This window comes from Camarhynchus parvulus, chromosome 4 (assembly GCF_901933205.1).
Source record: "Camarhynchus parvulus chromosome 4, STF_HiC, whole genome shotgun sequence".
NCBI classification, from domain to species: Eukaryota; Metazoa; Chordata; class Aves; order Passeriformes; family Thraupidae; genus Camarhynchus; species Camarhynchus parvulus.
The window spans coordinates 27,861,583-27,887,939 of record NC_044574.1 but is presented as its reverse complement, the minus strand read 5'-3'; the positions used below and the strand labels follow the sequence as shown (position 1 = coordinate 27,887,939).

At 36.0% G+C, this 26,357-nt stretch overlaps 1 protein-coding gene across 5 annotated transcripts; it reads right to left on the bottom strand.

Annotated features, from left to right (window-relative positions):
* Window positions 1–818: 818 nt before the first annotated feature.
* Window positions 819–26,209, bottom strand: EXOC1 (exocyst complex component 1). Of its 5 annotated transcripts, none has more exons than XM_030947772.1 (20): window positions 26,080–26,209; window positions 24,066–24,199; window positions 23,100–23,230; window positions 22,085–22,244; window positions 21,176–21,196; window positions 20,227–20,414; window positions 19,305–19,532; window positions 18,979–19,111; window positions 18,695–18,804; window positions 14,563–14,712; window positions 13,355–13,460; window positions 10,478–10,522; window positions 9,168–9,331; window positions 7,438–7,548; window positions 6,903–6,979; window positions 6,191–6,419; window positions 5,007–5,190; window positions 3,633–3,832; window positions 1,961–2,155; window positions 819–1,164 (listed from the first exon to the last, which is right to left on the bottom strand). In XM_030947772.1, the coding sequence occupies exons 2-20, from the start codon at window positions 24,187–24,189 to the stop codon at window positions 1,012–1,014; spliced, it is 2,709 nt and encodes a 902-aa protein (XP_030803632.1). In that variant the 5' UTR covers window positions 24,190–24,199; window positions 26,080–26,209; the 3' UTR covers window positions 819–1,011. The 5 variants fall into 5 exon arrangements, with proteins under 5 accessions (XP_030803632.1, XP_030803634.1, XP_030803636.1 ...); XM_030947774.1 differs by having other exon boundaries at window positions 25,882–26,196; XM_030947776.1 differs by lacking the exon at window positions 10,478–10,522.
* Window positions 26,210–26,357: the final 148 nt, after the last annotated feature.

Below are 26,357 nucleotides of genomic sequence, written 5' to 3'. Positions count from 1 at the left end.
GTCCCTGCCCATGGAAGGCAGTTGGAACTAGAGGATTTTTAAGGTCCTCTCCAACACAATTCAGTGAATCTGTGAAATCTAGGTTTCATCTAGCAGATTTGTTACAAAACTTAGAAGGAAAAACTCACATTCATACTGCTTTTTTTTTTTTATTCTTGCATCTGCATCTCAAAAAACATTCTACCTCTGCATGTTTATTGTACCTGTTTCTACCTTGTACACACCCCACCTCTATCCAACAACCTGGCCATTTCACCAAGCTGTACAGAAAACCCAGGGCCTGAATCCCTGGCAGCTGAAGCTCCAGGGAAATGAAGGATTTACATGAGGTTTAGAGTATGCTGATACTACATCATATTTACTAAAAGGAAGAAAAACAACATAGGTGCAGAAATGCAACAACTCTAAAATAGCCAGCAGCAAAACAATGGAATTAACTCCTTCAAGTATTTTCACCTTTTTGAAATAACTCTCCACAGAAATAAAGAATATGATGAACATAGTTTAATTAAGAATTATAGCCATAGTCACATTTCAGAACATGAATTCAATCTTCCCACTGCATAAAGTTCTACATCCATACTTCTAGAACAAGGAAGGGAAAATATCTGATAGTCTTCAATATTTACATAATTTCTAAGATGAAAAATATTAGTGAAAACAGTAGTATTCTTTTGGCATACTATGAAGGTAGTGCTTACTGCTTTTGGCAAGAGAAGGAATTATAAATAAAAATATTGTAATATTAGGGAAAGGGAAAAACTGCATCCAAAGTGTTTCACTGAATTAATGCTTTCAAACCGTACTTCAGCCCAATAGAAGCACAACAAATCCCCGAAGGTTTTATTTTGCCCTGAAAGGCATTTGAAGCAGGAGTGTTACTCAACATACATGGCAGTTAACTACACACACAAGGAAATCCACCTTTTAAAAACCCAATAACATTTATAGTGTTTGATTCCCTTATACACAGGCACACACTTTGCTAGCTTCTGTTTCCCTTTCTAGAACTTAATGAGACTGTGCAATACTGGAGCAGTAGTCTAAAATGTCCTGTATAGTGAATTCCATAGTAATTCCTGATCCAGGGTAGCAGCGAGCTATCAGCCCTTCAAAGTGCTTGTACTGTCGTATGAATTCATCTTGCATGGAATGCCACACAACCTGCCAAAGAAAGCAAACTTTAGGAAAAGTCAACTGGCACAACACACTGCACAGGTTAACTAGGAAACACTGGCTCATTAATCAATCCTCACTTCAGGTGTCATTTTACAGTTAAAGATTACTAATAAAGTTCAATAGCTTGAGTTACTGCATTAAAAAGAAGATTGATAGTTTTTACCCATTAAGATCTGTACATTTACATGACTTGTAATAAATGTGCAAAGCAGAAAATAGTAAAGAAGATGGGGAAGTTTTCCTAATAGAGATATTGCTTTTGTCTTTCAGGAAAACACACCGAACCAGAAGAGTGCTATAATTGTGCCATGTTTCAGGCTTTAAAAAGCTGTTTAAACAAGCTTAATTCAAGTCTAGTTATTATTTACTCCAGCAAGAAAGTTTACAGAGTGTAAGAAAAACATTAGATACTAAAATATCAGAAAATATATAACTGAAAGTATTCTGCTATAGTGCACCAATTAAGATTCACACCAGGTTACCCATTCATTTAAATCTATTCTCTACTTCCAATATATTTTGCACAACAGACATCACCCATTAATGGTCTGCTACGGAATCATAAAGGAAGTTTCTTTCTGAAATTTTTTCTACCACTCTGGTCCAAATGAGTATTAAACAAATAGAAACAGAGTAGGATTATAAAAAAAACCCAAAAGCTGTACTCAAAATTTATGTTTTTAGAGTTATGCTGAACATTGCCACAGAATACAAATGCAAAAGCAGTAATAAAAAGCCTCTGTACAACATTATAGGGTTGTCAAGACACAATTTAGTTTACCTGAAGTAAGTTTTCTTCTTCACAGAGGTGTTTATCTACCTTCTTATAGAGATTATCCAAACCCTTCTTCACTTCTTTACCAGGATATTCCTTTATAACTTTACGAAGCTCTTGTTTATTAAAAGCCAGCTGATAGCTTACTTCCTCTTCCCGTATACCCTGTGCCACACGAGCTTCAACACCTTCAAAAAAGTGCTAACAACAAGTAATAGCATTAGTCACTATCACAAATCTGAGCTAATTAATTTGACAAGGATATGCGTGGTTAAATCTTGATTCTGCTTCATGACTGTTTTGTTCTCCCAATTTTCCCAGTTTTTGTTTTTCAATTGGGCATGAAGTACTGCTTAGCCATAAACATTGAAACACAGCCCAACAATGCAGTCCAAGTGCTACCATAAAATTGAAAGCAATTATTTCTAGAAGCAATTGAGCTTTTCTTTGCAACCTTGTAACTAATAACCAGTCAGCCTCAAAATCCTCAATTCATGAGCTCATGACCAGGGATCCAACTACTGGATCTTTTGGATGAACTCCCTAAGCACCTGAGCATCTTTTAAACCATAATTACGCAAGAGCATATTTGTTCACAATTGCCCTCCCTTTTCACTTTCATTGACCAGTTTCCTCAACATAGTAAATACAAAAGTTTCAGTGAACAGAGGGAAGTATGTCCATGAACATGCAGGTTGAGCTCAACAGTACATCGGGTCTGGGCAGGACAGAGGTTAACTTGCTTCACAGCAGCCTACATGGTGCTGTGTTTTGGATTTGTGGCTAAAACGGGGCTGATAACACAACAATGTTTTGGTTACTACTGAACAGGTCAAACCTGACCAAATCATAGCACATAACATCATGCCCAACTACAAAAATTAGAGTTGGAGGAGGGGTTTGGTGTTTGGCTTCAAGGTGGCTGTTGCTCAGAAACTGCGTGGGCATCAGTCTGCTTGTGAGAGGTAGTCGGTGACTGCTTTTGCATCACTCACTTGATTTTTTTTCATCTATCTTTCTCTCTCCCCTTCTCTGATTAAACTGTCTTTATCTCCACCCCCAAGTTTTTTCACTTTTGCTCTTCCTATTGGCTCCCCTGGAGAGGGGGGACTGAGCAGCAGCTTAGATGTTGGTCAGACTCAATCCACAAGTGGGAAACAGCAATAAAGCATTTTAATTTTCAAAACAGGAATACATCTTAAATGTCTCTGAAAATGGATGACTGAAATCCTGTTTATAGAAAAAGCCATGAGACATTCAACTCGGACAGAACTGAGTCTGAACCTAAGCTGCCACTCAGTTTAACATTTAGTTCCACTTCAGACATTCAGAATTTTCCTATAACTTTTCTTGAACAGCTCAAAAACTACAGCAATTTTCTCTGCAGTTGAGGTGAGAAAGATTATCCCAAAAATCCTGATGACTTTTCCCCTCACCTTCCTCTTCCTCAGAACCATTTGCTTATGACACTGATGTTTAGTCAGTACCATTAATTGCCATGAAAAATTTGGTTATTTTCATTCAAGACTGTTGCCCTCATGAATACTCTTGCCAGACATGCTGCAGTCCAAAATAATAAGAGATTATGATAGATGCAGTGATAAAGAGATCAAATAGTGGAAATAATACATTCAATAACTATTCTGTACCATTTAAATGAATACTCAAATATACTCACATTTAATTTCTCAAGAGGTTGTCCAAGTGAGTAGATTACATAAGACTGAAGATGATCAGTGTATTTCTGTTTGGCTTCTTTTTTCTCAGCCTCCAGACAAGAAATTTTCAAGCGAGAAAGTGTTGCAAAAATATGATGGAAGTTCTCCATCATGACGACATCCCTGGGTGTCTTCTGGCTTTCATTAGCTACTTTCTCAACTGAAAGAAATCAGAAACAAAATACTTAGAATACCAAAAGGACAGACAAATTCAGAAAAACATAACCAATAACCTAATACTATCAAAAAAGGAATTTTGAATTTCATGTAACAGATTACCATTTGTATGAGTCAGAACTACCACTAAATAAAATGCTTCAAAATTATCACTAAATAAAATGCTTCAAAAGAAGCAACAGATACATACAGGCTCTAAGAGGATGAAACTTGTATGGCAGAAAAGTCACTCATAAAAAGATCCAAAATAATGAGTATGTAAGATCTCTTTTACAGATGTGAGGAACATGTCACATTCTGAGGAGGCTTCCAAGCATGCTTTCAGTATCCCTAATAAATTGCACATGATAGAACTATTTAAGAGAAGTCACAGCAAAATCAATTCCCATCTTCACCAGGACAAAAATCTTCAGTAAGGTAGTAGGGTTTTTTAAAATGTACTTCTTAATCTCAGTTTTTGCTTATTAGCTTTATGGTCAAAATTACCTTGCGTCCCTAAATGTAATAATAAAAATAGATAATCCTGCACATACATCTTTTACTTCTCCCTTCCCCTGCCAAAAAAAAGCCCAAACCCCCAAAAAAACAACAAGCAGGCAAAAAAAATTCTACCCATCCCTCCCTTACTGCACCTAAAAGCAGGCTGAAAGAGGATGGCTTCAACCAAGAGCAGTTAATTTTCTATGCCTGCTCATCCATTAATCATTTTGCTGAGCCTATCAGGATGCCCATCATGAATGTGATCCAGGGCACCAGAATATCAGTAATGAGCAAAGATTCATTCCAGTCAAAACACTGAACTAGGAAAAATCTGCTACTGCCTGTTTTTTTCTTCCTATATGATTTTTTACAGGGGGAAACAAAAAGACAAGAAACCGCTTCAGACTGAGCATTGCCAGGTTGCTGCTATCTCCCCTTCCTCTTCAGAGCCTTAACCACTTCCCTCTGTCACAACTCAAAGTTACAGGTTGTACAAAGGAAAGTATCTAAAAATATATTACAATCAAAAGGATTACACTTGTTCACTTACAAAAACAGAGACAACCAAAATTTCAGCACAATCTTAAAAAAACCCCACCTGTTAACTGGGGCAAAATTATATATAAACAGGTGGAACCAATTATTTGAGTAAACTATGACAGCCTTGGAAGACCTACCACTGTCAAAGACAGCTCTAATAAGTTTTATGTAGGCTTTATCTAGATCTCCTCGTCGTTCTGCATTTTTGAAAATTGATTCAGCAAGGGCTGCAAACTCTTCAAATTCAGCAACAAATGGAAGGATCCCAACTTTACTCTTCTTGGAGATTTTTACTTCATCCATCTGCTTCATCTGATTACTCTTTAATTTAAAACAAGAACAAGTGTTAGGCTCTAGATCATGTGACAACTATTAAAAGAAAAATGCAGACATACTGAAAAAACCTGACACATATAATAGAAATAAATTCCTTCAATTACTACATCTATTTTGTCTTTCACCCTTTTTACCCTTAATTTCTTTTTAAAGTAAAATAATTGGAAAGAGAAAGGAAAGATGGCATTTTATTCCCCTTTATTTACTTAGTATCATGAAAACAAACACCCAGTGAAAAAAACCCCAAATTTATGCATCAGAAGCAATTAAAAATTTTCACTTTATAATCTAAAAAGGAATTTCACTTTTCTGATTTAGCCAAGCTAACAATTCCTTTTGCTGCACGAAGTTTCTTTAGTCTTCTTTTGAAGAAATTTTATTTCTGAGTGGAATAAAAAAATTCAGTTTCCAAATATTTTAAGTATTAAACTGATCAAGAATGGTCAGTTTTGTGATGTTTGCCTAAAGTGAAATTACATTTATGACAATAAAACAAAGTTATAGCAACAACTCTGTTTTCACGTCTCATATTTAATATAATGGTCGTAACTGCATTAGCAGAAGAAAGTTTCAGACAGTAGGGGCTGCTTCTGCTACTGCCAAAACACCTCATACCCTTGTATATCCACAAGGTTTGGTTTTGACAAGTAAAAAAGGCAGAGAGCTGTATTTTACTTAATGAATTTCAGTAATCTCAGAAGTACAAGTTTAAACAAAGAATTAAGAATGTCAGCTAGCTCAGAACCCCAAGCAAGTGGTCTTACTTGGTACAAAAAGCTACTTATTGAGGAAAACTGGAATGGAGAGGAAAAAAGAAACACAACCATCATTTATTTGAAGGCTTGGCCAGTAGAAAAGGAATAAATTACTAATTTTCACTTCAAATTTAAAGAATTTAGGTATATAGAAATGTAAAATCAACTAGGTTGGAGTGGGCTTCCTATAATATTACAGTTAGCTTAATCAGAATAACTAAAGAACTTACAATGCACTTATCAAAGTTCCTTTTGACAGTCACCAAAACATTTCCAAGTGTTGTGCTGAGAAAGGACGCAGGGTCCACATTTTGTGCTGTCCATACATGATGGCTCATCTTAACTAACATATAAAGGGAATTAAAGCTATCAATCTTGTCTCCCAGTGCTATAAGGTTATTCAGCTCAGGTTCAATACAACGAAATATTTTTGTCATCATTTGTCGGATCATGTCCTTCCTATTAAAAATGCATAAGAGGAAAATATTACTCTGACAGTTTACTAGGCTATTTTACATGCTTTTGATATATTTATTTGATATAGTAGTCTCATTTGCATTCAACAAGTCTCATGACTTTCAGAAAGTCAGTACCACACAGTAAAAATCAACAGTCACAGGTATAAAATATTCCAAGAAGTATTTTCTCTGTGGAAGCTGCCACACGCTCTCAGAACTTTGCTAAGCATATTTTCTATATTATAGTGCCAAATTTCAATTTGCAAGCTATTAAGAGAATTAAACAACTATATACAGGAGCACCCATTCTATATACAAAAATTATTCTTTTTACTGACACACGGTGTCTAAGTAAAAATTTAAAGTTCACTATTCACTTTCACTGAAAGGGAATAACTTCTGATTTTAGAGAAAAAAAGTTTTATATGCCAAATAAACTCAAACATAGGCTTAAGAATCAGTAATAAAAAATAGCAGCACATACTCAGATGATACTGTTTGTGGAACACCAGAAGTGTGCAAACGAGATAAAGCTACTCCATCCATTTCCTCCACTTCGTTCTGTGAGAACAAGGAATGTACGTAAAGATAAGGTTTGTCTCCAATTCTTTATCAAAGCAGTTACTACATCTGACAAAACCAATGTAAGTAGCAGTTCCATATCCCCAGCACCCCCTGCATCCAGAGTAGAAAACAGAACAGTTTGAAAGTTTCTGGTAATTTTCCAGTCACATTCCACCGAATTCAATATTATCCACAATTACTCCCCACTGTCTTCCCATATAGCACGATGGAGTGTTTGTTGTCATCTTATGAGGAAACAAAGCCATGGCAAAGGAAACATGTCAGTCCTTCTTTCATAAATTTTGTTTTGGTTAGCCAAAATAAAGATCCTTCCAGTTCATGAAGAAAACTGGATCACATAATCACCAACCAATTCCAAAATTCTCTTTTAAACAGGTCTCTTTTGAGGCTCGGTCAATACTTTTTACTACAGTGACAGAGAATCTAAGTCATACCATTGTTGTCCCAGAGGTGCTCTGATGTTGTTGCAGTTTGAAAAATTTACTGATGAAGTCCTGTTCTGCCAGACATAGAGGCTCTAGTTCACTTAATACTTGCTCAAAAATCTAAAGAAAGTTAAAATATTTTATCAACACACCAAATACTATGGACAGTTAACAATACTAATTTTAATTGTTTCTTACATATACTTTTTATCTTCACTGAGCTTTAGAAGGCTTACTACTACTTAACAGAAATGGAAACAGATTGTAAGTAGACATCTAAAAGTAATAGCTGATTCTTCATAGAAGTTTTCTAGTTGCACTGAGGAAGCACTTTTGTGCTATAATGGAAACACTTTCAATTTAATAGCAAGTCTTGGGTTCTGCCACCATCTTTTCTGCCTGGGTTGCTGAGCGGAGGAAGACAAAATTAAAAGCCTCAGGGAAGAAAACCAGGTCAACTATGTATGTTGAAGTGAACTGTTCTGTAGAAAAAGCAGAAGTTTCTACATAGCTGCTAGAGAAACAAATAAGTAGGTTTTGTACTGAAGTATGCAACACAATTTTTAGACTTAAACTAAAGTAAAACACTATTTTGGCAATAAGTAATTATAATGATTTAATTTTATTAATAGAAAGTAAGGAAATTCTAAGGCAGATGTTAAACATATTTCTCTTAAGATTTTCTCTGCAAGTATTTAAAAATAACGCCATGCAATAACTTACATAAATTAAACCAATCTAGCCACACAGGAAATCCACACTGATGAAAATTCCCATAGGAAAAAAACCCAACAACTTAGTGGGTCAAGCTCAACAGCTTATAACTCTGTATATTAAATCACATTCACATATCTGCAATGGGTGTGAGGTACAAGTGAGAAATTGAAAATAATAGCATAATAATTGCATAAACCCGTTTTAAAAAGTTAGCCTTTTAATTCTAGACAAGTTGCTGCTACAAGTTTGTAATAACTTAACAGTTAATAATTGTTTCAGGCATCTATTTCCTCCCAGGAAAAGACTAAGCAATGATTTGAAGAGATCAGAAGAAAAACATTAATCTCCATCAAGTAATTCAATAGAGAACAACAAAATTATTTTTGTCTGACTGATAACTACTTGTTTTCCTTCCACAGCAGTGAGGAGTTAATTCTGCAAGAAATTGTGAGCACTGTTACTTTTAATGGTTCGGGGAAAAAAGTTAATAGATACTGAGAACAGCAGGTTTTAAAACAGGATGAGGCCACTCCAATAACAACTTAGTGCTATTGGTTAAAGTTAAAACTGATGATAACTAATGTGAAAACAGTGTAAGTAAAATTTTAGGGTCACACTCAAGTCCTGGCTAAAATTCTTATCTTCCTTATCTGGCAAAATGTCATAGAACATTGAATAAATTGACAGAAATAAAGCCAGTGGAGAATCCATCAGTTCCATTCCAATTTCCTTAAATACACATATTTGGCTTAAACTTAAAAGATATTTTTTATGCTTGATATTCTTTAAAGACTCCACACAGCCTATAAAGGATTTAAATAGAATCTTATATTCTGAGATTAATACTGTGATTTCCATATATCTTAGGAACTGCATTTATTACATGTATGGTACATACAAACTTTGAAATTGGCATGTTTTAGGATTTAAAAAGTAGAGATTTTTGAGCTATAGAAGAAGGATATGTAAGATACCTCTAATACAAAACTAAGCAAAAATCCTATGGGATAATTTGGCTTTACCTTATCAAATTTTGTTCTGTCAGCCACATCCAGGTCAGAGGCAGACATGTTTCCCATGTCTAACAGTGAGGATGACTGAGATCTGCGGTTTCCTGAACTCTGAACAGAGAGTTTATTTAGACTAGAAGTAGACCCAGTTAATTTTCCAGAACTTCCATGAAGACCTGTGAAATAAAGACACTATGAAGGATGAAAGTGAAGGCAGAATAAAATACTGAAGAATAGGTTTTGTTACAGAACATATGAGATCAAGAGTTGCTAGTAGTCCTATATTGAAATCAAACAACCTTTGTCTAAGCTATAAATGCTTTTGCTGTAAATGTATTCTTTCCTCATTATAAGGTAACTGAGATTCTTCAGCAATTTTCAAAGTACAATATAACTATTTAAATTCTCATTGTAAAGCATGGCAAAAAGGTATAAAAGGAACAAAACTCTAAAATACAGTAACACAGGGATTGAAGACTTGAAAGTTAAGACCAGTTATCACATTTGTGGATGTATTTTGGGCAAAGGCTGCCACAAGCAGAAGAACTGAACCACAGGAAGGAAAAAAATTAAAATGTTTTATATACACACAGGCACTTTTTAATCTTGCACTTGATATTTCTGCTGTTAACATCCTTTTAACTACACAGTTTGTTCCAGCTATTTTGCTGGATCTACAACCCTACAGTAACTCTGCTGCTTATACTCTCCCCTCCCTTTGATCATAATTAAGATTCAGTCATTTCTTCATATTGCTGGGCCTTCTCCTAGGAGTATGTTTTTTCTTTTTATTTCCTTTCCTTTCCCCTATTTTTTAAGAAATGTTGGACTAGGACAGAGAAAGCTAATAACAAAAAAGACCAAAACATTATAATTATTTGGATCTCCAAGTAAGCTTTTCACATCTAAGCCACAAAGAAACTTAAAAAAGCAATCTTGCAAGCTTCACTTAACTGCTCAGTTGGTATCTAGTCTAGGGACACAAGACAAAGTCTATAGATCCGATCTAAATTGTCACTTCAACCTACCGGAGGAATGGAAAACTGTGACAAGGTCTCAGGCACAAATACATTTTTAGTATTAACTAGTAGCATGGGAAAACCAAAAGATATTGCCTTTATGTGCAAATCTTCTCAAATTCTATGTTTGGACTTAGAGCTGTGCTTCGTTTTTGGCTTGCCAGCCCAATGGTTCTGCTCACGTTTATTTCATTCTGAACAGAGTGCTTCAGTGTGAGGTAGATTCTTCCTGATGCAGCACTACATTGTAACACTGACACACATGCATTGACAACACCAACTAATGCAACTAGTTATACTCACTCTCAGTTTCCTGTTTGACAGCACTTTCTTTTCGAGGCAGTGTAGCTGGGATGGATTAGGTTGCAAGCATCAAAGACAAAGACAAGTTAAAATGCAGTTTGCACAAACCATGCACAAGATGCAAGTTAAGCTCTAACTGGAAAGAAACATGCAGAGAACTATAAGCAGCAAGTAACTACATTGCAAACACATTTAGTTGGAGAGGTACTATTCTAGAAATTCAGTATCTAAACTACATGGAAAATAGAATAAGTTTCTAGGTATTAAAGCTTGATTTTTCTTATATAGTATGTTCAAAGAACACTTTTGGTAACGTGTATTTAAGTTCTCCCAAATTGAGAAGTCCATTAAATTATTTGTCAGACTCAGTTTCCATGATAAATCATATCAACAATAGACATGAAGAAATTAAAATGTTCTTATGGAATTTTTTTACTGAGTCGGAGATATTGTCCACCTTTCAAATTTAAAACATAAACACAATTACTGCAAAATAATTAATATCAACAGTAAGACTGGCTAACCTTTCTTAGTTGTTGCAAATCAGGATATTTACATAGAGATTACATCTTTTGCATTCATGCTGCACAAAAACAGATGACTGCAAATTTGGAGAGGATAAAAAATATAAACATATCATTAAAAAAATTACAAAGAGGTTTTTATATTTTTCCTGGCTCTTTTCAGAATTGAAGTTTCCTCTAGTGGACTTCAACATGAAATTTAGAGTAAATGGGCATTTGTAGAAAATATAGAATCCCTAGAGTAAAAGGCATTTGCATACGTACACTAAAAGCAATATGAGGTTTTAAAGAGATCTTGATGAGGATGGATGCTACAAGCCCCCCAAAATGGAGCAGGCAAGCAGAACCTACTGTAATAGAATGAGTATATATTTCTAAACGCCACAAACATGTCTTAAATACCAGATGTTCTCAAGTAGGCAACACTACTGATAATTGTAACATCAAATTCAAATTTAATTCCAGCCTAGTTTTTAGATCTTGGGGGTTTGGCCGATTTTGAATAAAAAAGGTTTAGGCATGATATATTTGCCATATGCAACTATCATGCATTGGTCCCACTTCTTCAGGGTCCTGAATTTCTAAACACATGGGACTTACTACAGAATGTAAATAACTACAAGATCAGGCCCTGGACAATCAGGGGAGCCTTAGTGGCTTTTGACAAGCTACATCATACAAACATATGACAACAGTAGTACTCTTTCCAACACTGACTTTATGGTATTTAAGTATCAAAGTCTTGGCTTCATCAGAAAAGAAAAAAAAAGAAAAAAAAAGAAAAAAGACTACTTAAGACGAGAGTGAATGCTCACGACCCAGGCTGATTTTTTGGCCATAAAAATGCAGACAAAGAACCTTGCACTAGCACAGAATGCCAGAATTCTCCCAGCATCCCCTCTGCATTTGAGGCATTCAAATAGCAGTGCTATTCCCAAAGCACAAAAAAAAGGCAAGAACACACACCAATACAACTTGGAAACAGGTCATCTTTAGTATTTGAGTACAACTGGAGCATTATGTACCTACACTACTCCTTAAACAAGTTTACTATCCAGAAGTGATATATTTTGAATAAATGTGCAATTCGTAATAGTACAATCACTACAACAAACACAGAAGCCTTTGAAATTACACACCCTTATGAGGCGTTGCAACATAAATAAATTTGCACAAATACATGACAGAAGTCTTCTCAAGGTGCAGCTTTTACTCTGGTGACTTGAAGGATCTCTTTCTCCAAAATGCCTGATTGCTCCATAACATTAACACAAGTTAGGGAACTGCTACAAAAGCTGTCTCTTCACAAGTACAAATCACAAAACAAGTGTCAAGACAAAGTGTTTAGAATGTTTCAGAAATCAATTTGTATTAGACTAAAGGTATTTTTTTTCTTGCAGTAAGATTGCTTTTCAAGATTTATGAATTCAAATGTTCTGACAATGACATCACACCTCTGCTTTCCATGTCCAACAGCTTGCCAAGACTTATCTTTCCAGTTCTCTATCTCTCAAACAAGCCTTACTACCTTCCTGCTTTCTTCCTTTCATTACATTTTTCTGGTTTCTACCATCAAACTTCAAATCATAAACTCAGGACCCAAAAGAGGCTGATAGAACTTACTTACAACTTACAGTTGCACATAATTTTGGATAGGCAAGTATAAATATTTCCAACAAGCTTTGAAACACTGCACCTCAAAATACAGAACTGACAATATATAAATACACCTATAGCACTGTTGCTTTTGAAGTATCCAGGTTATTTTTTTTAGCTTTACTTCCATATTCACGCTAGACTAATCCAAGCAGAAATAATCCCTTAAATATAAATACCTACACATTAACAAATTATGATTTCTAGTCTCAGGCTACACAGGTAAACCCCTCTGAAAAAACACATTAAAATATGTAAGTTTTACTAGGCAGGATTAACATTATAAAACTAACTTCTTAAACATCCACCCAAGATTTATTAAAAGCAGAAATAACAGCAGAAGGAACACAAAACAATGCTGCCCAAACTCCCTTTAATTACAAGAGTTGTTTTATCATATTTCTTCAGGTAATAAAGTGGGATAATTCAAGTAATAAAAAGTGAGTGTAGATTTGAAAACAGAGAAATACTGTATTTTATACTTTTATTTTGACCAATTTCACAAGATTTCAGTTGTGATACTTTGGCCTCGTGGAAGCCAGAAGTTTTACCAGTCATATTTTTCATCCAACTTCTTCCATCTTGCCAAAAGTAAAGAATTTTACACCATTACAAAATTTGCCCTAGGTGTCATAATGAGTGTTTTATATGCAAACAGTAAGATTCAAAGCAAGATATGTGCCTTCTGGAAGCTTACCAAACTTTTTTCCTTCTCTGGTTGTGCCTGTCATCTTGATCTTGGCAACTTCAAAGAAATCTTTTATTTCCCTTTCATAAAGTCGTGATAAATAATCCATATAATTCTTAAAAGAAAAATGTAAATTTAGTTAACAGGTATTCATACTGATTTTCTTCTGTTATAGGTAAACAACTCTTAAAACCTGTGCATTTTCAAGGCCTACTAAATAACAAACTGGTTTGGACTACATAACTATATATATTAACGCAGCATGCACAAAAATATATTTGTGATATTTAAACAGCTTATATTCATTTTCATAGTGAGTTCACTGAGCATTAATCAGAAACTTCTACTTTTCCTTCATAAGGAAAAATATGCAATGCACTACATACAGATAGGATTACTGGTGGTAGAATATCACAGAATTCATTTCAAGAGTAGAAGAGAGAGAATTCAGCACCATTCTCCCTCTTCCATCAGACTCTTACTGTTCCCCCAAAAGCACACATAAATATGTAATTCTCATATTTTTTAATTAGAAGATCACAAAGATACCAACCATTCACTATCTGCTACACTGAAGGCAAATAAATAACTATTCAAAAGCTATTTTCAAAGTCCAATTTAAATCTTCTATTTAGGAATGACAGAATTCTAATTTTAAAAATACTTGTTTTGTAAGGACTAACTTTTCCTTGACTTCTACCTGAACGTTTTCTATACTTCTAATAGTAATTTTTTTACTCCATGTTAGTTTTAAACAAGGTAGCTAAAAGTTCCCTGCGTACAAGGGAGAAGCTTTTCTATTTAATCTACCGTACAAGAGACCTCTGAAGTTTTTGACACTTCCAAGTGAAATTAAGGTCTGTTGAAATAGAGGTGTTACACAGGCAATAAGCACACCAATTTGAAATTAGCTCAATAATTTTTTCTTACTAGGCTGTTTAATGGCAAACTTGTTTTACATAAATATTAAGATAAATATCTTGTGATACCTCAGCACAGACTGTTTAAGGAAAAAAAACAACAAACAGAGCAGGAGACCACATATACTAAAAAATGAAGTTTCCTATTCTAAAAAGAAATAAAAAAGAGGAGCAGTGAGTCATACTTAATATATAGCAATATTAAAATGACATGTACATACACAGAGGCAATGCTTTTGACTCTCAAGCCCATTCTATTACGTACATTCTCTAGCGTCATTTAGTCACTTCACATACCTTTGTCAGCCCTTCATATTTTCCATAATCTGTGTTCTTGAGCCACTCCATCAGTTTAGCATATCGAAGTAAATCTCTGTGAAATGGATGATGATTGGGTAATGTCAATTCAGCAGAGTGCTGGGCAAGAGTGGAACTCTGATCGTGACCCTTGATAAGAAAAAATATTAAAATAAATCTGGAAGCACTACACAGATGCATCACAAGTTTCCTGAAAAACTGAGTATGAAGCATCTCATTCAGACAAACAGAAAGGCCTCAAAATACCTTGCACAGAAGGTATTCCTGCATCCCATGCAGTTGCTTTATACAGTTAATGTCCATCCCTGAGAGAGGAAGCATTCCTGACAGTTCTGTCTTGGACACGACAAGTCAGCAATAAGAATAAGCTATACCATTTAAAAACTGCCTTTGCCTGTCTCTAAGGTGGAACAGAAGCCAGTTTGGAACAAAATCAAAGCAACTTTATCTCACACTTTTTCTGTTGTACTGGATACTAATCAGTTCAACACTTTTGTTAGAGAAAGCTCTTCCACAATACATTCACAGAGTTGTTAAAAAAAAAACAACAAATTAAGATTTAATTTGTAAAATACCAACTTTTTCTAAGTAATGCAATATGAACACTGTCAGCTTCTGGATAAAGCTGAACTACTACATAACAATCATAGAATGGTTTGAGTTGGAAGGGATCTTAAAGACCATCTAGCTCCAGCTCCCTTGCCTTGGGCAGGGACACCTTCATTAGAACAGGCTGCCCAAAGCCCTATCCTTGAACAACTGGACTTGAACACTTCCAGTGATGGGCCATCCTCAAGCTCTTTGCAACCTGTGTCAGTATATTTTTGTATCCAACATGAGCGTGAATTTACTCTGAGCCCTGCTCTTTTAACTACATAAACTACATACATAGACCCAAGGAAGCAAGTCCTGGCCAACTTCATTAATTTATGCTCACAGAAAATGGGGAAGGATAACACTATAAATTTTTCTTATAAAACAATCCTGTAGTCTGACTTCAACAAAAAGCTAGTGTAATTATTGGAACATATAATTTGGAATTGGTATCCAGCTAGCATTAGCAACACAGCTGTTCTTGTGATTACTGAGGTCATACTCAATATTGTGGGCATACTTTTGGGGACACATATAGGAAAACTTTTCAACAAATCTTTGATATGCTTCTAGGAAAAAAAAAGACTAGAGAAACTCCCTCTAAGCCCTCATTTGTTACATTCCTACACCATGCATTTTTAATGTTCAAGTTCATTATAGTTTAATGTAATTTACCTGGTGGCTGTCACAGCTTTTACAAACTACATCAGTCCAAATGCTCATTCATATTACTGCTAGGAAATACTCAGCTATCCAAATGTTTATGTCTTCTTTCATGGAACAATTTTATTCATGTCCCTTTATTACACACAACTTCTCTGGTTAGTATTTGCATTATTCATAAAGCTAGATGACAAATTCCCTGACAAGGTAAATTTCTCTCCCCAGGCCAACTTTTCCACAGGACTGATCATTCTGGTTACAGTAAAGCATGTTCTGCTCAAGACTGCTCTAAAACATTACAGAGCTTCTAGAGGTACCTTTCCCATCTCATTTAGGGGCTTTCTCTCATTGCACATAAATTTATACCATTAACAAATGACACCATGAATTTGTCATTCAACTATTTCATCATTTCAAAGCTTCAACCTGCTTCATATTTCAAAGGCAGAAAGCCTGGAGTTGCCTCTAAGTTGAGTGCAGAAGCTGGTTGTTAAAAAATCTTTAAAGTAATAGATTAATTAATTATTAGTATTACACAAAAAAGACAACTACATTAACTGTTAGTAAACAGTTTTTAACACTGCAGCAAATGGCAATCTGAAGTTGCATTTCTGTTTAAAATTTTTAATATTTATTCTCCTTTTGATGTAAAGGAGGTGAAGCACTTTAGTATCTTACAACAATAGTTTGAATCAAGCATTGACTTACTTTGCTTTTCAAAAAATAAAGAGCAATTTCACACTTTCAAGGAAATATATTTAGGCTCAAATGTCAATGTAACTATGTTTTTCCATCTAATGACTTCCAAATCAGAATGTCTTGCCTATATTAACAGCTTCCTATACATTATAATGTATATATATAATATATAATATAAATATAATAATTTGTCTTTTTAATTTAGAATTCTTTACCTTTATCTTAGTTTTTTCTGAAGTGCTTTAAATTACTTTTTAAAGAAGCATTCTAAACAGATAATGCAACTCTTCAGATGTTAAAAGTAATGAAGTGTTGGAGCTGAGGTTTTCAACGTCAGACTAAGAAATTACTATATTCCTCAAACTATCAAAACAAGCTCATTTTAGTAAGATGACACAAAAATCTGCTATACCTCCAGCACCTGAATCTGTATCTCAAAATGAAGTACAAACCCTTTTTTTTCTCCTTTCCAACAATGAAAACCTTTGCAGTGTCTCATCTCTTGCAGGTACTGAACTCTTCCTGCTTAAACTTAACAGCAAAATCATAATTTTTTATCTGTTGATTAATATCTCACAGCTAACTGCAAGCCAAAATTTTCAGAGGGCAAGTTTGTATGAAAAACAATGTGAGGCCACTAGTAGCATCACAATTTTAAAAAAGTAAACTGCCAATTGGTAATAGCATTCTCAACAGCACTGAAAAGTGTCTTAAGAATAATAATTTCATCTAATACACGTAATATTTCACAGTAATAATAATCTCTTGCCATTTTTTAAAAAATAAAATCCTCAGAAAGACAATCTATCAAACATCCACTTCCATACACAAGTCCAATATTCAAACTCTGTGGATGCATTTAAACAACATAATTTCTACTTGCTCATTTAAGGGCTGGGACACATAGTCTATACCCAGGTTTCCAAACTATGGAAAGTGACAGAGGAAAAACACCTTCTTAAGAACAGAAGCTAAAGGCAAAAAAAAATATTATGTTGCGGAGCTGGAATTCTTCTGCAAAGTGAAGACAACATAGGAAGCAGTTATCTTTGCCATAAAAAGCCAGGCTCTAAATGCAATTTTCTATACAATTATCCAGTGTTACTCTAGTCCATTTCTGCACACAGTCTAATACATAAAATTTAGAACTGTAAAACTTTTATTGAGCTTAAATGTACAAAACCAGAATTACTATTTTTTATTTACACATACTGCAATTTCACACATTTTCAATACCTGTAATGTTGCACATTTATTACTATTTCCTGGAAATATTTTTTCTCCATGCATGTCAATCTGTCTCTCAGCAACTTTTGGGAATGAGATCAGAGGAATGTTAGCTCATAAATAGATAAACAAAGCTTAAGGGCTGACAAAAATAATAGAAGTGAAAAGGGACGTAAGTCTGATGCTCTGTAATCAGTAAGGACAAATTTATTTTTGCACAGTCAAAAATGCAGCTGCTAGTTAGATAATTTCAAGCTCAGGAAAAAAAATGGTTAGAAGATCTTGTATCAAACTCAATGTACTCACTGGAACTGAATGATAGGAGGACCTGTTATAGAGCTGAAGGAAGGTCTGAGTAAACTGATTGAAGATAAAAAACACATACATTAAAAAGCTGAGGCTAAAAAAACACCCAGACTTTAGGAAACAAGTGTCAGGACAGTGTTTTATGAATAATTCAAGTTAAGAAACAAAACCAAGGTTCAGGTGTTTTATTTTGTATGTTTGGTTTTGGTTTGGGGGTTTTCTCATGGTCTTTGCGGTTCAGACAGCAAGACCTTCTGTATTTTCAGCCGCTTATATCCTTAAAAAAGGTCACTGCTTTTTCTCCTCAATAATCAAGCTGTACAATTAAAATAAATCCTTATATATCACATAATGCATTTAATTCTGACAGCAAGCTGTCATGGTTTTGGTTTATCAATTTGAGATTTTGGGGGTTTTTAAAAAGAGATGTTTGGGTTTTTTTTTTAATGTAAGTGATTCCTGCAGGCAGTTATTGTTTGGTATGCATAGCAATATCTGTGCCTGAAGACTTTCTAGCATTTCCTGATTACAGCACAGATATGTCCAATTTTAGATAGATTGTTTTCCTTCTCCAGAAAAGTTTGTGACCAAAAATTGCATATTCAATAGTAAGAAATAATACCTGCTGAACAAATACGCTGTTCAAATGACTGGCAAGTCTCCGTGCAAACTGCTCCCGTAGGTCACTAAACCGCTGCTGCTGCTGCTTCACTGCATGAAGCATGTCATGTCCTACAAACAAAAAGGACTTTAGAGTGTACAAAATACAGAGTAAGATATTGAATAGGGGAACCAAGAGGACCAGAGGTCACAATTCCTTCAAATCAACAGCACAAAATCTGAGACTAGTTGGCAAGGCACTAGTATAATAAAGTTTGTTAGACAGTAGTCTGACAAAAATGTTACCTGGACGAAGAGCTACATTCATACACTGCAGAAGGGCATCTGCTGCATTAGTGCAGGCCTCAATGCCTCGAGAAGATGTCAGATCTCCCTCCTGAAGGGCCTTTATATGGCCCTTAGCCAGATCCATGTGATTCTACAAAATAATGGATAGTATTGTCCATGAGCTGAAAGCAAATTTGTTTGCTATGCTAGTGAACCAAGAAGGATAAATACAATTTTGTCATTATAACTTACTGAAAATAGTGCAACAAATAAAGAAGGTAACAACCTAAAAGAATTTTATACCTGACATGAGCAACCATAGTAAACATAACAAAAATGCTTACCACTAAGAACTCTATCTCTGACAGTAGTTTAACATTATTTGTGTTGCTGAGATGAATTAGATGGTTGCTTTCTGAAATTTGATCCATTTGCTCCTTTACGCTCTGAAGCATTTCTTCATAACTGCTCAGTTTTAGCTCAATTTGGTCAACTTCCTTTAGAGCTTCATCCAACAACTTCATCAAGATATTCACCTGTTTCTCTGAGGCCATAATGGACTGAATATTTGCCTGTAAAGAAAATAAAGTCACATTTTAGAAGACATTTTCATATCTCAAAAGCATTCTGATATCTCTTTTTCCCTCTATTATTGTCAAATAGTTTACAAAGCTCTCGATAAAATCGACAAAACAAAATAATATAAGCCATAGTGTTACTGAACATAGAACTTCCTCAATCTATGACACTTCCTTGTTTCAAAAAGATAAGATACAAAGCCAAAACTTTGCTCAAGTTCTTGGAGCTGAAGTATTGGTCTGCAGAAAAACAAAAATCCAATCAGCAATCTCTACTACACCAGAACATTTTTAGTTCAAAAAAAAAAGCATAGGTGATACGGTCAGATTTTCTGTTGCAAGATCAGCTATTGCCATGATGGCAGCCATTGTCAGAATACACAAGAAACACACAACTTGACAGTTTGAGGAGGTCGTTGATGGTTCCCTGCATCACCTAAGTTTTCCAAGTGACCTCTAGGATGCTGGGTTGTCTAAAAAGCATCTACATTTCAGTATGTGACAGGTCAGGTTAACTAGAACAGTTCAACGTGCTGGCACCACTGTACATCAGAAGGAATGCTTACCCCATCCAGCATCAACACTGTACATCAGAAGGAATGCTTACCCCATCCAGCATCAACACTGTACATCAGAAGGAATGCTTCCCCATCCAGCACCAACACTGTACATCAGAAGGAATGCTTACCCCATCCAGCACCTGAAGCTCTCTTGACAACTTCTCTGCAAAGGCTTCAGCATTAGCAATTGCGTATTCACACCCTTCCATCATTATTTCAATATCCTGTTCCTCTCTTGCATTTAACTCCTGGTATTCATCCACAGCTTCTTCATCACCTCCTGCTACACTTTGATTCTCTCCACTTGGAACAGATTCTTAGGCAGAGAAGGAAAAGAAAACACGTTATCAAGTCTGGAAAGTCACAAGTATTTTAAGAGTACTAAAGTATGTTTAACTACCTGTAAGTAAATCAATCCATTAAACAGCTCTCCTAAAAAGCACCTGCTGCCTATGAACACATTTTTTCAAGTCTCAGTCTTCCACACACTTCGTTACAATTTCCAGGACTGACTTCCAACAGTGATGTTTTCCAAATAATGTAACATAAGCAAAATACAAATATCCACCTTCCTTTATTCCAAGGAACTAGTCTCAGTTTATGTACCTCTTACACTGGTAATCAGCATCAGAATATATTACAGTATGACACTCAATTTGTTAGTAGAAAATCAGTACAAGTCAGATTCTCTTCTTTCGTTGACAGAGCATAAGGGAAACATACCAAAGTTGATTAATACATATACTACTGATTAAATAAAAGTTATCTTGACACTCGAGATGAGTTTCACAGCAGGAAAATCAGTACTGAGTTAAATGAAAATCAAATAAACAACAGTCTCATTAACTACAATTTCTCACAACACTGCTTAAAAAATTTAACAAGCCACTCAAAGGCTGACAAATGAATATTAACAAAGTCCAGCCAGAAAGTGTTTGGGACATTTGAGATATCTCTCTTATCTCTAGCAGCTTGATAAGCTAACCAAAGCAGTAAAAAACCAACCAACCAAACAAAAAGCATATTATTTAACAAAATTGCTTACAATGCAAAATAAAGGAAAAAGGTGTTACGCACCTTCTGCAACTTTAGGAAGTTCTGAAGAATTAAAAGGTATGGAAAAGCAGAGGAAAGGAAGCAGAGAATGTTAGCTAGACAAAGCACGAACAGTGTGTATACATTTAAGTGGTGGTAAGTTTGAATGTTTTATTATTGCACAAACTTGAACTGTTAGATGTTTAAAACAAATTCTGGTAAACACCAAAACACAGAAATGCTATCCTTCCTGTTTCACATTTCCAATTCAAATTTTTCTGCACACATCAGTGTAGTATTTAACACCAGTAGTTTCACCACTTCTTACAGACACTATATGATATACTCCTACTTGCTAAGCTTTACTATAAAATGTTAACTATCAAAAGATAATGTGACCGTAAAATATTTACTACAGGACAAGCAAACAAGATACAAAGCCATCCTAGCCACCAATCAGCCACATAAATTGTAAGAGAGCCCAGCAGAATTTAGCACATGCCTCACATGTACTAAATTCTGTCAATGAACTAGAAATCTCATCTAAAACCCCCTTACCTTCTAGAATGCTACAGATGCTTGCTTTTTAAAGCATTTTTCTAATTCAGGGGAAATGCAAATGAGAACAAAAGCAGTTTTGTTACACATTTAGACTACCAGTTCTTGGCGGTAGATTTTATTTTGTTCAAGAAACAGAATGTCTTAGAAATACAGAAAGCTTATCAATATTTAGAACTTCATTAATGAAGTATTTTGTCTCAGTTTTCTAACAAAAAATCTGCTACACAGTCATCTTGCTTATCTGAAGACTTAGAAAGTATGAAGTAGAAAAGAAATAAGAATAAGAAAACAAGAAAATCCATCAGGATAAAGAGCATTTTTTCTTAGTATATCTGTTTTAAATCAGTAATTACTAAACTTTATACTTCAAATACAGTTGCAGAAATTTACCTTCCAAGAGCTGTGAACTAACATTAATAAAGTCAATTTTCTTTCTAAGGTATCTCTGATTGAGTTTCCAGATACATGAAATGAAGGTGTTCTTTTCCACTGTGCTGCTTGCAACCCATTTGTACACTTTGTCAAAATGCAAATCAAATTCAGGACTCTCCTGCAAAAGATGAAATATGTTACATGCTCCACAGTCGAATGATTCTCTAAGTAGCAGAAACTGTCCACACATTTAATAATGGAGATGACAGGATAAAAATTAAATTACACACATGCCAACCTTAAGCTCATACAGCAACTTTAGGGCCCACATGCACCTTAATAAAGGTGCTAAAATAGTGATAGTGAAAAACCAGAATCCATGCTATGACAGCATTATTTTGTCAAGGCAAGTAAGACAAAAATAACACAATACAGAGATGTGTAAGATTTTTCATGAAGTTTATGAAAACAAATTAATTTAAGAGGGCAAAACTAGGTTGTTCCTGTTTTTCTGTGGAAAAGCCCACCATATCAGAACTGTATGCTTCCAGCTCATCCTCAAGGTAATATACTGCTCATTAAGAACATTTTAAGTGTCCTAGCAAAAAAACATTGCATGTAGCAGAACATTTTGGATATTTTGACAATTTTATTACTGTAAATAGTAGAGCAGTCATAAATTCTCTTACTGGAAATTATGCTTGGGTGAAAAAATTTACATAAGACTTAAAAAAGTACTACTGGTCCTTAGCAGATGCTCTGTGCAGTCACTGATAGATCACTACAACTAACGGGGCAGATATTGAGACTACTGCTATTCAAGCATATCTAGCCTACTGTTACTCAATTAACCAAGGTTATATTCTTGCAAAGGCTCAAAGAAAATGCAGGCACAGGTAGCACAGGAATGTATCACCTTAATTAGCCTGTTATCAATCTAATTTTTAAAGCAGCCAGTAACAAGGAAGTTAAGTCTGACTTGGAATGAAGAAGATGTTGTGAGTAGAGGACTAAACAAAAAAGTGACACATACTTTAACAGCATCTTTGGCATCAACAACAGCAAGGTCCCGAAGTGCCCATGCAGTCTGCCTTTTGTAAAAATCTCCCTTGTCAGATTTCTTCACTTTTACCACATTTACTTGCACTGGTCGTTCTGTTGTCACTATTAAATGAAGTAAGAGAGTCATTTCAAAACACACATCATTTCAAAACACAAATACTGCTTTCACATCTGTTTCTGCTGTACTTCAACTTCTCAAATAAATTATCTATGGGGGAGATTTTGTAGTATTTAGCTGATGAAAAGAAACATTTTGAAACATTTTCATCCACAATAACCACAGCTCAGTTTAAGCTAATATCTCTATACAGCTTGTGAGGTAATGACCCCAATTTTCAGCTATTTCTTTGATACAGCAGTTCTTGGACCATGATCATGTAACTGACAAAGCACAGAAATAAATGGAGAGTACAGTCAGAATAAAAACATTTTCAGATATTTTTCAGTCAAAAAATATTATATCCAGCTAATTTATTGACAGATCAGCCTAAAGCAACTAATTTTTTAAGAGATATAATGTAATAAACATACACTTAAAGGAACATTAGAACTCCATTCAGTTGCTGCGCCTTTCCTTGGACTCTACCCAATATTCTTTAAAGCATTTTATTTAGGCTTATCAGCTTAGATGATTACTAAACCCTGTTTTAAGCACTACATAAAGCCTGCTTCAAAAGCCCACCAGTCCCTAAAAATATTTTTTCATTTTTTACTTTCAAATTACAATGAGATCTGTGAATAAAAGTAGTGGGCTCTGCTTCTTTATTTAGCAGAAGCAATAATGAAAGTACAAGCTATAACTAATTTTCTCCATTAGGAATGGAAAGCACCTGTTTTACACAAGTCAAGAACAAGAACTGTACATTAAGCTAAAACAAATGCAACCAAGAAAAAACAAAGGTAAAGACAACAAATACAGTGTGTTATTCCTATGTACCTGTGGCACACAAAAAGCAGTTCCTCTTCTTTTTGCCTGCTTTGCACACGTTCACAATGCTCAATAAACGTTCATCATTGGGAGTGAAAATATCCCTCTGCAAAGCATGCTTGATTGCAGTCATCTTCTCTTAGCTGAAAGATTTTAGGAGGTAAAAATAAACTCAAGCACATTTAACATACACACATAAAAAAAGAACCAGCCATGTACTTATAGTAACCACAGGATTTTAAAATTCAATTTTACAGATAACTTAATGACTTGTAATCCAGACAGGTATGACTTGGGTAGAAGACCAGACCACTTTAGGGAAAAATATTTTAAAAAAGCTTACTCACTTATTTCAATTAGAAAACTGTAACTTATTAATACCTGGATGACCCTTCAGCTTAAATTAATGGAGTACAAAAAGCTTCTTTGTAGTAGAGGGAAATACTAGGCATTAATATAAAAAAGTTGAAACTGGAACCAAGAAAAAAAGACCATCTAATGCTCAAGCTTGCAGAACTCAATCACATAGGCACAAAAAATAACAAACCAAACAAAACACCCACAAAGCTCCAGAAAATCAAGGAATTAGTAATATTCACTTGATTCAGAACAGTTTCTCATACTACATAGAGATTTTATCTAGACTGAACAGAGAAGACATTAGACATCACATTCCAGTGTTTTTATTTAAATACAGAAGTTTCAATATTATCTGTGCCTTAAAATTCTACAGTGCATTAAAAGCATGATTAGTATACACAACATGCTGCACTGCTTGATGCTAAGACAATATATGGAGTTAAATTTCACGCTGGTTTGTTCTCTTGAAGATGCCTGAGTTGTTTTCTCTGATAAACTCACAGAAAGGACAAAATCTTGGGCACTACAGTAATTTTGAAGATTATTAACTCAATAACTTTGTGAAAAGAAGGCCTACCATGCCAAAGTGGGAACATATAGTCAACTGAGCTCAGGGCGTGCTGTTTATATGACACCCTATGGCAATGTACCACTCCATAGCTGCTAATAACTTTCCTTCTCTTCATCAAATGCTGGGCCCACCTTTTGTTTCCCAAATTATACCAGGCCCCCATTCCAGTTACTCTTCAACAGATGCATAAGATGAACACACAAAATTCAGATAATCTGCTGCATTTCAGATTCAGATGCCTCTTTCCTTCCTTATTTGGAATTTTATTTTCTGCTCTAAGTCACAATCAAAATGGTACAAATTGCTAACTCTCCCATGTCAGTGCTAACACAAGTTGTCCAGCTTAGGCAGAATACATCTTTCCCATACAGCACAGGATGATAAATCCAAGATCCAAGGCTGGCTCTCACATACAGTTCAACTTCTGAGTTACAAACTCAGTCCCTTCAGCCACAGTCACCAAAACCTTCACAGTGTGCCAGGACCAAGCACAAAATCAGGCTTGTCACACTTGAACCCTGCTGTCTCAAAGGAACATAGAATTCAGCCTAAGGAGATGGAAATAAAGCTCCTTCCTCAGGAAAAAAAAAAAAAAAGCTTCAAGAAAGCAGAGACCACACCAGACTCAGATAAATCCCTTTAGACATTGCTGCGTTTGTAATATTCCAGACAAAGGCCACGTGCAATCTGTCAGAGACATGGCATGCCAGCCGGGGCCCGGCAGTGCGGTACGGCTGCCAGCACTGCCCGGCCTCTCCCAGGCTGCGAGCAGGAACAGCCGCCGCTCCCGCATCCCACCGGCTCACAACACACCGCAAGGGCGCAGCCCAACCACAGCACCGCCGGAAACCAACCCCAACATAACAATTTAACAGAAACACTCAGAAGAGCTACCCAGAGCAGCGGCGGCCTCCCCAGGGCCCGTCTGACACCGCTTCCCCGCCTCCCGCCTGCGAGTCCCGCACAAGCGGCCCCGACCCGCCCCGAACCCGGCGGCACCGCCACGGCCGAGCCGGCCCGCGGAGCACCGCGCCAGGCCCCACGCCTGGGCGGGGGAAGGGGCGGAGGGCGACGGGGCCGCCTCGCTCTCACCGCGGCGCCGAGACACGGCCGGGAAACGCCGGGACACGGGCAGGGAAGCGCCGGGCAGGGAAGCGCCGGGCAGGGAAGGGCCGGGCAGGGACGCGGCTCCTCCGGCCGCGGCTTCCGCCCACGTGACGGCGGCGCGCGGCTCGGGCCGGGCCGCCCGGCAGCGCCCCCTGGCGGGGAGGAGCGGGCGCGGCGGGGGCGGGGCACAGCGGCCGAACCAAAAGTGACGTCAGCGTTCCCTAGTGACGTCACGGCAGAGGCACTGCGGGGGTTCGGGCCTG